Raw genomic sequence first — 13,537 nt, 5'->3', positions numbered from 1 at the left:
ATATGTTTTGAAACTTAATTTGCTATTTTTTCCTACCACTTCAGATTATTACTATTTTTTTTAAACAATTTCTTAGTGATTTCTTCCTCAGGACTTCAACGGTCCTTTCGTTCTTGTATTTTTCTGTTTCACGGACGCCATGTTCTTTGGAAGCTTGTTTAGACCAAGTTCATGGCCTTTGAGGCTTCCTCTGCCTGATAGGAGTGCACTTTTTGAAGAATCAGAATGATAGGTCCCGGGGGCGGGGCATCATGATGTTAGAGATGCTGAGGTGGGCGTGGCCCACACAGGGTGGGAGCCACGGGTGTAGGTGTGGGTTCGCTCAGATGCCTGGGCTCCCCTCGCTGTAAACCGGAACAGGACGTGTGGCGTTTCCTGCCCCTGGCTGCCCTGCCTCGCTCCGGCCTCTCCCTCCCTCCCCTCAGGCCATCATTAATTCTCTAGAAAGGGCCTGGCAGAAAGCAGGGGGACGTTGTTGAGTAAAAGGCCCACACATGGATCATCTGTGACTTGTGCTCAGCTCCGTCGCTGCCTGTGAATAAATGCTAAGACGTGGCCAATTGTGTCCGGTTGACCAAGCGGTGGGAGGCTTAGGAGCAAAGAAAACGTGTTTAATGTTTTACATTCACACATGGAACTTGATGGGGTTTCATGTCCCATTGTCTGTGCAGGTAGAGATGGTAGTTTTCCTAACAAGGAAGAACACTGACACCCCATAAAAATGAGAAAGGACACCAAAGGTCAATAATTATATGAAAAAATAAAAACTCGGCCCCCAGATGTCAGAGAAATTCAAACCGGAACAGGGAGATGCCTCTGGTAGCCCGTCGAACTGGCAAAGATGAAGATTGTTCTAATTCGTAATATTAAGTATACTGTGAACTAACCACTCTCACATACTGCTCATAAGGTACTGTCAGAAAGACATTAATCCAGGACAGAAGGTAACCTCGCAATTACACAGAGTCTTAAAGTTCCATACAGTTTAATCAGGTGACCCACTTCTAAGAAAAGACCAAATTACGGTATTTGTAGAGGGACAGAGCGATAGAAACATCAATGATGAGAGAGAATCATGGTCAGCTGCCTCCTGCACGCCCCCCACTGGGGATCGAGCCTGAAATCCCGGCACATGCCCTGACCGGGAATCGAACCGTGACCTCCTGGTTTATAGGTCGAGCTCAGCCATTGAGCCACACCAGCCGGGCACACAGGATTTTTGATTTGTCAGTGAATCTTGGAAACGACGTGCTTAGCTAGTTCTCTCCCCGGGGGCAGAGCCGCCGCCCCGGCCCGGTGCCCCTGTGACCTCACCTCTGCTCTCAGATCGCCGTGGAGAAGCCCATGGGGCTGAAGAGTAATTTACTGAAGACGCTTGGACAGGACGGGAGCGGAGAGGTGACGGAAGAAATCTTTGAAAAAGCTGACTGCGGGCCCTGGTGGAAAAAGCTGCTATTCAGCTTATGTTTCTTCAATGCTCTGATCAACGAAAGGAGGAAATACGGAATGCTGGGCTGGAATGTCGATTATGAATTTAGTCCTGCAGACTTCGAGGTGAGCGGGCGGCTCACCCCTCTCGGGACGGGAGCGGGCGGCCTGGCCCGGTGGGCGGTGCGGAGCCGCGAGGTCTGTGAGCTGCGAGTCGCCCACACGGCAGAGGAAGGCAGACAGCGAGGAAAACCAGGGAACTGCAGAGGCTCAAACCCACGACCAGGGACTCGGAAGGAAACGCTGCTCTAAACAGCGAGGGCCGCTGCCGTCCAGGCCGCACTCAGGGCGGGCGGTTTGGTTTGGGTTTTCTGGTTTGGAGCCTGGGGCAGCAGGAATCCAATCCACTTTGTCCTCAAGCAAAAGGGAAGGCGCGTCATTGGAGGAGGAAAGTGCCGATGGTTTAACTGAGTTCTCAGCAAACAGCCAGGGCAGCTCTGGGAGGGCGGGGAGCAGGGCCTGGGGACACGGGGACGGGACAGGGACGCTGAGACTGCCCTGTGCGGCCAGAGGCTAGAAGACCAGGCCCCGCCCGGTGGGGCGTGTGGCCTGTGACTCCATTCAGAGGTTAATTAAGTAGTTCCGTGTGAGTTTACCAACAAAAACAGAGGTCCTGGATAGACATGGACAGCCTGATATTTTTATTCCTCTTGCTGTTCCATATACCGTATTTTCTGGTATATAAGACGACTGGGCGTATAGAAGATTTTCCTGGGTTAAAAAGTTGTCTTATACGCCGGAAAATACAGTATTTCTACAGAGAAAATACAGGCAGGTGTTGGAGAGCTGCTGCTTTCACGTTAAAAGGCAGAGCACGCCCCAAACACACCCTGACATAACAAGAACGCGTGCGTCCCCACAGGTGGCCGTGAAGATGCTGGAGAACGCCCTGGCCGCCCAGCCGGCCGTCCCGTGGCAGAAGCTGCGCTACCTGCTCGGGGAGGTGGTGTACGGGGGCCAGGTGACCGACCCCTGGGACCAGCGCTGCCTCAACACCCTGCTGCACAGGTTCTGCAACCCCGACGTGCTGAGGGCCGACTTCAGCTTCTTCAGTGAGGAGGTGAGACAGGAAGTGGTTGCTTATGTGACTTGATCGTGTGTTTTTAAGAAGGAAATCTTGCCCTGTTTTTAGAGAGAGAGTGGAAGGGAGGGGGAGAGACAGAGACAGAGAAACATCGATGTGAGAGAGACACATCGATTGGTTGCCTCCCGCACACGCCCCGACCAGGCCAGGGATGCAGCCTGCAAGTGAGGTACGCGCCCTTGACCGGAATCGAACCCAAAACCCTCCAGTCCGACGGCCAGTGCTCTTACCCACTGAGCCAAAGTGGCTACGGCGGGCTTGATTGTTTTTAAGTTATTGCCAAAGTATTTACAATCCGCACTTATTAACTTCCGTGTCCCCTTTTAGTGGCTCTTAGGAACTCCAGTGTCACAAAGCCACGTGGCCGTGACCCTGACAATCGCCTGTTGGTTAGCGGCCGCTGCGCTCAGCGCCCCTCACAGTCCCTGGCCCCGGCGCAGGGAGCGGAGGGCGCGGCCGGAGGTCAGGAAGCCGGAGCGCCGGTGCCCGTGGCACAGCTTGCGTTCTGTTCTGGGTTCAGGTATTTCACAACCAGGAGCTTTGTGCCTTTTGGCCGCGTTCACCCATTCCTGGAATGGTCAGCTGTTCTTAAGATCCCTCTCCCAGCCCGGGCCAGTTTGGCTCAGTGGTTAGGACATAGGCCCAAGGACCAAAGGGTCTCAGGTTCGATTCCCACTCCAGGGCCTGCACCTGGGTTGCAGGTTCAATCCCCCGCTCTGGTCGGGGTGAGTGCAGGAGGCATCCAGTCGTTGTGTCACTCTCATATCGGTGTCTCGATGTCTCTCTCTGTCTCTCCCCCCCCCCCCCCTTAATCCCTCCCTCCCCCCCACTCTCTCTAAAAACCAATGGGCACAGTATCCCTGGGTGAGGACTTAGAGAGCACACGTCCCTCTCCCGTTCCTCTGTGGGTGTTAGCACAGCGCGGGGTGGGGAAGCTCGATGGTGCGTCACCTGGGGGGTCGTTTCTCGAGGCAGCGGGTGACCAGAGTCCCCCTTGAAGTGCTTCCTCTCCCTCCTTTGCACGCTTCCCCAGAGAACGTGCTGTGTGCGCGTCACGCAAGCACTTCGCCATGCGCGGTCCCAGGTGTCGCTTGACGGGAGGGTCTAGCCCAGTGGTCGGCAAACTCATCAGTCCACAGAGCCAAACATCAACAGTACAACGATTGACATTTCTTTGGAGAGCCACATATTTTAAACTTAAACTTCTTCTAACGCCACTTCTTCAACATAGACTCGCCCAGGCCGTGGTCTTTTGTGGAAGAGCCACACTCAAGGGGCCAAAGAGCCGCATGTGGCTCGCGAGCCGCGGTTTGCCGACCACGGACCTAGAACACACCACCTGCAGATGAAGAAAGGCTTCGATGGAACATTCACGGGGGGGGGGGGGTCTTCATGTGCCGCTGAGAGGAGACCCCTCACGAGGCACAAACTAACGGCTGTCCGTCCTCAGATGCGCCTGCCGGAGTCGGCGAGCCTGCAGGCCTTCCGGCGCGCGGTGCAGGCGCTGCCCGACGACGAGCCCGCCGAGCTCCTGGGGCTGCACCCCGAGGCCACGCGGGGCTGCCGGGAGGAGCAGGCGCAGAGCTTCATGGACCACCTCGTGGCCCTGCAGGCAAAGACGGCGCAGCCCAGCCCCAGCATCAGGTGCGCCGCGCCGTCCGCTCCGGAGCACTGTGTTGGGAAGAGGCCAGCGTGTCCGCCTGAAGGGATACAGCACAGGACTGAGAGGGGATTCACCTAAAAGTACAAAACCTGGACTCGCCTAATGACACAGAAGCCAGCACGCACACACGTGCACACATGCACACGCACACATGCACACTCACACACGCACATATGCACGCACACATGCACTCAGACACATGCACACTCAGGCACGCACATGCGCACACATGTGCACACATGCACTCACACACGCACACATGCACTCAGACACATGCACGCTCAGACACGCACAAGTGTGCACACATGCACTCAGACACACACACATGCACACTGACACACACGCACATGCACACTGACACACAATTCCCAAGCATGTAGGAGGTAGTAGGCCTTTGGTGAGGGAGCTGTGCCTGGCGAGTTGTACCTTTAAACAGAATTGGTTGACATGTGAGATGTCGGGGGAATTCCCATCCGACCATCCGAACAGTCAGAGGACGGGGTGGTCGGGGGAGGGAGCCCCGCTCTCCCATCCCCGCGTGGACCGCGCCTCCTGCTCCTCCGCACCCGGCCGCCCCGCCTCGATGGCCGTGTCCTGTCACCCAGACACGGGGAGCATCCGTCCACCTGCAGGCTTCTGCGAGGTCTGGGTGGCGTAGACATGGAACCCGAGTTCTCGGCCCTCGGGCGGTAGTGAGGTGCGGGCAGCAAGCGCCAATATTGCCCGAGGGATCAGCCCTCCCGCCCGCCGCCGTCCCGCAGTCTGCGGGAATGCCACTGAGGCGCCTGCTTTCAGTGTCAAGAGCGCAGCGTGGCCCAAAGCAAGAACGGTCACTGGTCACTTTGCTGAGCTGGGCGCTGCCCAGCAGCCTGCAGAGCACGTCCGGGGCTCCCCGCTGTCACCCCCCCCCCAAAGGACCCGTCCCTGTGGCTCGTGGGCCGCGGGAAAGCTGGGCGGCCGTGGGAGCCCGTCCCCAGTACACCCAGTAGGAGGGGACCGTCAGCAGAGGAGCTCAGATCCCGCAGCTTTTACAGACAACCCGGGAGGGGGCCTGAGCACCCGTTCCCTGCAGGTGTCTTGGGGGGGGGGGGGTCCTCCCCCAGAAAGCCAGCCTCACCTGTCCCCATGCGGCCGGCCCTGCCCTGGCGGGTTCAGGTTCTGCTGCTTTCGGGGAAGATGGGCCTCCGGTGGGGCCCTCACCCTCCCCGCCTCCCTCTCTCCCTCCCGCGCAGCCATGAGCCCAGCAGCGACGAGCTGGTGATGGAGGCGGTGACGGACGCGCTGAAGCGGCTGCCGCTGACGGTGGAGAAGGAGGAGAGCACCGGCGCCCAGAGCACCCTGCGCAGCATCATGGGGGGCACCGTGTGGGACGCCCTGCACAGCAACCTCAGAGGCGAGCCGCCCTCCCTCCTCCTTCCTCCCCCTCCCTTTCCCTCCCCCAGCGCAGGACTCTGGCACCAGGCAGATAGGGTCAGGGTCAGGGTCAGGGTCAGGGTTGAGATGCGACAGGAGGGCCACGGAGGAAGGGGTGAGAGGAGACGGAGAGCTAAAGCCTCCTCTCCTCGGGGCCGGGGGACGGGCAGAGGAAAGGGACGCTGTGGGAGTATCTGGGTTTGGGGGTTTGGGAAGGAGAGGGTGGTGATGGCTTCAAGACTAAGAATGGAGAAATAATAACGGTAGCGACAGAGAGAATCGACTCTGGCCCCGGCCGGTTTTCCCAGTGGTTAGAGCATCGGCCCTCAGACTGAGGGGTCCCAGGTTCAATTCCGGTCAAGGTCACGCATGTACCTCGGCTGCGGGCTCCATCCCCAGCCCCGGTCGGGGCACATGCAGGAGGCAACCTATCGATGGATGTGTCTCTCACATCAGTGTTTCTCTCTCTCTCTCTCTCTAAATCAGCGGCAGGGGGGAGGGACGGGGGAGAGCAGCAGCTCAGCGGGAGAGACTGAGAGCGTAGGCCCTGGTGTCCTCTCTGTCCCCGGAGCAGCTCGGTGCTGGGGGGGCGGGGGGGGGCAGGCCCAGAGGTGACAGAGCAAACCTGGTGCCCAGAGCCGGTGCGGGCCCAGCTCGGAGGGACCACAGCGTTGGGCTGGGGTGACGGGCCCAGTTACACGTTCAGCGTCCACACTTGCACCCCTTCAGACGGTTCCCTTGGGAGCCATGCTGGGCAGCATCTGTGGAGGTGGCACCTCTGTGTGTCCGGGCCGTGGAGGGCAGACGCCGCCACCGCTGGTTTCTGTGCGGACTGCAAGCTGAAATGCTGTTCCCCCGGCGGAGAAAAAAGGAGGTTGGGTGACACGTAAACACGGTCAGAAAACCAGACGTGAGCTCCCACGAGTCACACACGTCGGGTTCAGCTAGGCGAGCGCCTCTGCTTGCTGTCCCTGCGGCACCCACACTGCAGGGTGGGGTGCGGGGAGGCTGAGACAGACAGCGTTCACGAACTGGCCTCTGCAGGAGAGGTTTTCCAGTCCCTGGACAAATGAATTTCCTTTAACCTCCAAATCCTATCGCTCTCTGTTTTTCTGTTGTTGTTTTTTAATATGTTTGTATTAGAGAGAAAGGGAGAGGGAGAGAGGGATAGAAACATCCATGATGAGACAGAATCATTGACCCACTGCCTCCTGCACGCCCTCTACTGGGGATCGAGCCCACAACCCGGGCATGTGCCCTGACCGGAATCGAACCCTGACCTCCTGGGTCATAGGTGACTGCTCAACCACTGAGCCACTGGCCGGGCAAAAATATCACCATATTCTCTGTTTCTTTAATCCAGGCTATGACCCGCTTACCCACTGTGTCTTACTGTCCTTCTTGAAGCAAGAAATTGAACGCTTTAACAAGCTGCTGTTCGTTATACACGAATCTTTGAAAGACCTCCAGCTGGCCATAAAAGGAGAGATCGTCCTCACGCAGGAACTGGAGGAAATATACAACTCTTTCCTTAAGGGGCGAGTGCCGGAGCTGTGGCAGGTGAGCCGGGGACTCCCCCACGTGCACGCACTCGGTCGAAGTACAGGCAGGAGCAGGCTACGGAGGTGCAGCCACGTGGTGCAAAGTCACGCCTCCATTAAAAGGTGTGACATGCTTTTGGCGAGTTGATGCTGATAAGATCTCTTAGAGGGAAATTCGGCAATTCTACTTAAATACATTTATCTGAGGTATTTATCCCAGGACTGGTTATGATAGCATAAAGCTGAGAACAACTGTCATTCCTCTTAATAGGAACCCAGTTAACTGATGATGCGGATATACTGTTAAATCCTTCTTACGTTTCAGGAAAATGTGTCATTTTAAGGATCATAAGAGCACATAAACTTACATAAGACCCAGGCTGATGTGTGCACACATGTGCTTAGAGAGGGCACATGTGCTTTAAATGCTAGAAACCCAAATTAGTCTTGGGAGTGCCAGCAAAGCCAGCTGACAGCACCCCGGCCCCTGGGCCCCCCTCATCCCGCCCCCCCCCCCCCCCCCGCCCCCAGAGGCACACCAGGGAGCAGGGGCTGTGGGTGAGCCCGCCAGGGGAGGAGCAGCTGGCGGGGCCAAGGCCAGCTAGAGGCTCAGGTCAACCCCAAGGTTAGCCGGCTGCAGGCCCAGGCCTCCTGCGAGCCGGCGACCAGGGGGAGCAGGCTGCTGTGTGTGGTGGCATGGGGGAGACAAGGGGTTCCCTGGTCAGGAGACTTTGTACAGTAGGAGGTGGAGGTGAGGTGGGGGACTGGCTGCCAAATTCTGGCGTCTCTCGCCCCCGTTGCCCCCGGCAGCAGCTTGTTTCTGTGGCCAGAGAAAGCTAAAGGACCTTACGACGTGCCGTCTCTCGTCCTAACAGAAACACGCCTACAAGTCGTGCAAGCCCCTGGCTTCCTGGGTCAACGATCTCATCCAGCGACTGAATTTCTTCAACACCTGGGCCAAGATGGCCTACACCGCCATCTACCACCGGTAGGGGGCCGCCGTGTGCTCACATGTCTCCCTGGTTGTGGCTCAGAGCTCCGCGATTCGCACCAGCTCTCATGTTGGGCCTCGGGGGTTCTCACAGCAGCTGTGAGGGAACAAGGGCGTGGGGGACCCTTACCTCCCGTTTAGGGCGAGGAAGTGGAGACCGAGCGCCGTCTCGTCCAAGGTCACTGCCCTCTGAGACAGAACCTAGGGCCGTGGTCGGCAAACTGCAGCTCGCGAGCCACACGCGGCTCTTTGGCCCCTTGAGTGTGGCTCTTCCACAAAATGCCACAGCCTGGGCGAGTCTCTGTTGAAGAAGTGGCGTTAGAAGAAGTTTAAGTTTAAAAAATGTGGCTCTCCAAAGGAATTTCAATCGTTGTCCTGTTGATGTTTGGCTCTGTGGACTAATGAGTTTGCCGACCACTGGGCTAGGGCATTCGCTGGCCACTCTGTGTCTCGTGAAAGTAGCGAGGGGAGAGGAGAGATGTGAAAAGAAAGAATTGGCTACATGTAATTCTTAAGCGTGTTTAACACATAACACAAAGCCATCGGAAAGGCGAGAGATCACCGAACACTGACCGAGGGCCACAGCGGGTCAGGCATGTGTCCGAGGGCTTTCCTCGTGCCCCGTCACTGAGCCTTCACCGTGACCCGGGTACGAAGCGGTGCTGTCACGTAGAGAGGAGGAGACGGAGGCACAAGAACCTGGAGGGACGTGCCCTCGGCTCCACAACTAGCAAGTGGACCTGTTGGGATTGGAACCCGGGAAATCGGGTTCCAGAGTCTGTGCCGAACTGCGCCTGGTCCCTCAGCCACGAGCGGTGTCCCCACCCATCCTCCCCAGCTGTCGGCACTCACAGCCCGGCCAGGGCCCCAGCGAAGGCCTGCCCCTGCTGCCGTCTCACCAGCTTGAGCCCTCGCCGGTTTCCGGGCCAGCGCAGGGCCGGCGTCCTGCCGCGGGGAGGGTTGGAGCTGAGGCGGGAGGAGGGGCTGGGAGGCCTGGAGAAGTGGCCCGGATGGCCTGACCCTGTGGTTCTGCCCGTCCCCATCCCCCGTGTCTGCCCGCCTCTAGGTACCTGAGATCCATCCCGCCCCCATCCCCCGTGTCTGCCCGCCTCTAGGTACCTGAGATCCATCCCGTCCCCATCCCCGTGTCTGCCCGCCTCTAGGTACCTGAGATCCATCCCGCCCCCATCCCCCGTGTCTGCCCGCCTCTAGGCACATGAGATCCATCCCGTCCCCATCCCCCGTGTCTGCCCGCCTCTAGGCACATGAGATCCATCCCGTCCCCATCCCCCGTGTCTGCCCGCCTCTAGGCACATGAGATCCATCCCGTCCCCATCCCCCGTGTCTGCCCGCCTCTAGGTACATGAGATCCATCCCATCCCCATCCCCCGTGTCTGCCCGCCTCTAGGTACATGAGATCCATCCCATCCCCATCCCCCGTGTCTGCCCGCCTCTAGGTACATGAGATCCATCCCATCCCCATCCCCCGTGTCTGCCCGCCTCTGGGTACATGAGATCCATCCTGTCCCCATCCCCGTGTCTGCCCGCCTCTAGGTACCTGAGATCCATCCCGTCCCCATCCCCGTGTCTGCCCGCCTCTAGGTACCTGAGATCCATCCCGTCCCCATCCCCCGTGTCTGCCCGCCTCTAGGTACATGAGATCCATCCCGTCCCCATCCCCGTGTCTGCCCGCCTCTAGGCACATGAGATCCATCCCGTCCCCATCCCCCGTGTCTGCCCGCCTCTAGGTACACGAGATCCATCCCGTCCCCATCCCCCGTGTCTGCCCGCCTCTCGGTACATGAGATTCATCCCGTCCCCATCCCCCGTGTCTGCCCGCCTCTAGGTACATGAGATCCATCCCGTCCCCATCCCCCGTGTCTGCCCGCCTCTAGGTACACGAGATCCATCCCGTCCCCATCCCCCGTGTCTGCCCGCCTCTCGGTACATGAGATCCATCCCGCCCCCATCCCCCGTGTCTGCCCGCCTCTAGGTACACGAGATCCATCCCGTCCCCATCCCCCGTGTCTGCCCGCCTCTAGGTACATGAGATCCATCCCGCCCCCATCCCCCGTGTCTGCCCGCCTCTAGGTACACGAGATCCATCCCGTCCCCATCCCCCGTGTCTGCCCGCCTCTAGGTACATGAGATTCATCTCGGCCTGGAAGCACTCCAGCCCCAAACACCCTCTGGAGGAAAATAGAAACTTCTTTGAAGGATTTCCTGCGAGATACTGGCTCCCAGCTTTCTTCTTTCCACAAGGTGAGTATGGAACCAGGACCAGCCGGCCCTGCCCTGCCAGCCTCAGTCCCCCTCAGGGGTCGGCCTGCTGCCTGCACTGACTCCTCCCCGGCCCCACCCCCTGGCCGGTGTCTTAGGGCCCAGCCCAGGCCATTCCTTTTAGGAGGTCAGAGGCCAACCAAATCTAGACCCCCTCCCAGAGGCCATGGCGTTTTGAGAATGGGCGCCCGTTCCAGGGATGATTCTGTGCCTCGGCCATTTCATTAACGTGTGTGTCCGTTTAACAAGGAGGAAGGAAGGAATGAGTAGGGGAGCGTTTGCTGGGTCCTGGGCCCCCCTGCTCGGCACAAACGTCCGGCAGGAAAGACGGATGTCCAACCGAATGTATCACAGTGTGTGTTGCGGGGGGGAGGGAGGGCAACGCTGGATGGCAAGCTCCACGCGGGCGAAGCAGGGCCGTCTGACTCCCTGTTGCACCCCCAGCCCCTAAAACACGGGGCAGATGTTTGAAGAGCGAATGAATGACGCCCTGGCGGATAGAGGGATGATCGGATTTTCTAGAGCATAAAACGGGGCCTCCGTAAGGGTCAGGGAAGGCCACTAAGGGAGTAACTTGTACGGGGAGTCGGGCCACCGGGTGGGCGGGCCCTCGGAGAACTGCCACCGCACTCGGCGCTGACTGCGCACGCGCCAGGCCTGACCTGAGGGCTCTGTGCGTGAGGTCGTTTCTCCCTCGGTGCCGTTCCCATCCGTTTCCGATAGGAAAACGGTGGCAGAGGGAAGTTAACAGTCTGCCCAAAGTCACACAGAAAACAGTGACTAGGCCGGGACTTGAACTTAGTCGGGCTTGGAAGCCCGTGCTTCCCTGCACGGACTGGGCATTGCATTCCTATGACGGAGCGTGCCCCTTACGGGCGCAGAGATGAGGGAGAAACCCCAGGCTCACTGTGGCCAGAGAGAAGCCCGGGAGGGGGGGCAGTGCGGGGAGGAGCTGGCAAGATGGGCAGGGCCGGCTCCCAGGGCCGCGTGTGTGAGACTCACTAGGGGTCCACGGCGGGGAGGGCGGAGGGGGGCACGGTGGAGGAGGAGGCAGGACCCAAGCTCCCGATCCCTTAGGCGTCTGCTTTATTGTCCCGGCCAGCGTGGTGGTGACCTGGGGTAGGACAAGGGCAGTGGGGTAGGAGAAAAGGAGTTGACTGTGGGGGGAAGGGGGCATTTGGGCATCAGAGCACCTGGACTCCATGTTTGAGGGGGGTGAGCAGGAGGGGGGAAGCGTGATGCCAGGTTTCTGGTTGGAACGCTGGGTGGACGCTGTTGTCACTCACTGAATGGGGACACGTGGAGAGGAGCAGGTGATGAGGCGTAAAACGAGGCCTAAAGCTGTCCAGCTTGAGGTGAGCGAATACAATGGCAGTCGGTCGGTCTCCTGGCCGGAGCGCAGGCGAGGCATCTGCACTGGGCACCTCGCCGAGGCCGCGTGTGACAGCGGCTGCCACGGGCACACCGGTGGTCACAGCTCAGGCCTGGTCTCCGGCCGCAGGTCACAGCTGCCTGAGCCGTGGAGACGGCTTCTGGGGCCTGGAAGGCTGACGGGGAACCTGAGGAAGAACGCCAGGCAGGGCATGGTGGGCGGCATCGTGTGTAGCCGTGGGCAGAGGCGGCGAGTCACTCCGAGCACTGGTGGCGGGGCCTGGGCAGGGGCACTGCCTGACCAGGAAGTGAGGCGAGTTCCCGGAACCGGTGACGGTGCCGATGGATGAGGCGAGGACAGGGTGTGAGGCATGTGTCACGATGCAGAATGTGTCCCGCCATGGACGCACACCAGGGCCCGTGGAAGGCTCACGGGCATCGGGCAAGGCTGGATGGGCCCAGGGCTCCGCTGTCTCCTGTGGCACCCGCCCGCCCCCACCCCCAACCCGCCGGCCTCCCCGCCGCACGGCTCAGCTGATCCCAGGACACGGGGGCTCTTTTCCGAGCTTTCCTCCGAGCAGCCGCAACCGGGTCAGCGAGTCCCGGGGAGAAAGAGCTCCCTGCCCAGGGTCCCGGTCCCGTCTCGAGGAAGACTGACACACCTGGGTCTGGTACTTGCCCCTGGAGCCCATTTTTGCTACCGGGGGGATGAGATGCTGGAATCAGCCAAGACCGGGGAGAGGTGGTCAAGGTCCCAGGACCTACAGCCGCTCTTCCCGCAAACACGGGAGGGACGCTGGGCCTCCGAGCCCCACCTTCCCCAGGAAGCTCACGCAGCCGCCAGACCGCAGCACCCGGGCCCGCGGGAGGGGCCGGATTTACCTCTCCTCGCACCTCCTGACCCTCTTTCTCTCCCCCTCTTCCCTCCCAGGAGGCATCCCTGTGGGTGACAGCACCCGCCCCTGAGGCCTTCGGGACGCGCACAGACCCCGGATCCCCGAGACTCACAGGAACTTGTGTTTCTCTCCAAAGCCTTCCTCACTGCCGTGCTGCAGGACCACGGAAGGGCCCACGGAATCTCGACGGACACCCTCACCTTCACCCACCAGGTGATCCCTGACACCATCGGCAGCAAGGAGGAGGAGTTCTCCATCATGATCCAGAAGAAGCTCAACCTCGTCAGGAGAGCCTTCAAGGTGCCGGGATGCTCAAAAGGGTGGGAGGAGGAATCATTCATTCATTCAAGCAGTCATTCCTGCACGGGCCTTACCCCTCACTCAGCACGGGCCAGGCACCAGGCAGGCAGGACAGACAGGGCACAGTCCCCTTCGGGTCCTCTCCCCCTCAGGGAAACCAGCTGGCCCAGCGGCCAGCAAGGGCCAGGCAGCCTGGAGGGTGAGCCGGGACGAGGTGCCCATCCCTTCTCCAGGGCACTCGCCGGCCACCCCGCCCTCCGCACAGCGGGGAGAGCAAGTCGCCTTCCAGGCCCCCCTGGGGACACCCCAGAATTGGAGCTGCTGCCAACCGTTTTCTGCTTAACACAGAGCCTCCATGAACCACGGCAGCCGCTTTGGGAGAAGCAGGGGACAAAATCTGACCCCTTTTATGATCTGTCTTCTGAAAAGCTGGGCCAAAGATGGTAATTCTGGAAATTTGGGGTTTTACTGTGTTTGAAATACTTGTCAGTTCAGGATTAGCATATGCAA

General features: G+C 59.6%; 1 protein-coding gene across 1 annotated transcript in view; it reads left to right on the top strand.

Annotated features, from left to right (window-relative positions):
• The window catches only part of DNAH14 (dynein axonemal heavy chain 14), a 139,557-nt gene that overhangs the window by 124,960 nt on the left and 1,060 nt on the right, over positions 1-13,537 (top strand). Inside the window, exons 77-84 of the mRNA XM_054713049.1 lie at positions 1,327-1,554; positions 2,351-2,548; positions 4,023-4,216; positions 5,468-5,628; positions 7,012-7,208; positions 8,065-8,177; positions 10,321-10,442; positions 12,864-13,027. Coding sequence (XP_054569024.1) covers positions 1,327-1,554; positions 2,351-2,548; positions 4,023-4,216; positions 5,468-5,628; positions 7,012-7,208; positions 8,065-8,177; positions 10,321-10,442; positions 12,864-13,027 — 1,377 coding nt within the window. The remainder of the gene's footprint in view (positions 1-1,326; positions 1,555-2,350; positions 2,549-4,022; positions 4,217-5,467; positions 5,629-7,011; positions 7,209-8,064; positions 8,178-10,320; positions 10,443-12,863; positions 13,028-13,537) is intronic.

This window comes from Eptesicus fuscus, chromosome 24 (assembly GCF_027574615.1).
Source record: "Eptesicus fuscus isolate TK198812 chromosome 24, DD_ASM_mEF_20220401, whole genome shotgun sequence".
In the NCBI taxonomy this organism is placed as follows: domain Eukaryota; kingdom Metazoa; phylum Chordata; class Mammalia; order Chiroptera; family Vespertilionidae; genus Eptesicus; species Eptesicus fuscus.
This window is presented reverse-complemented; position numbering and strand designations above follow the sequence as displayed.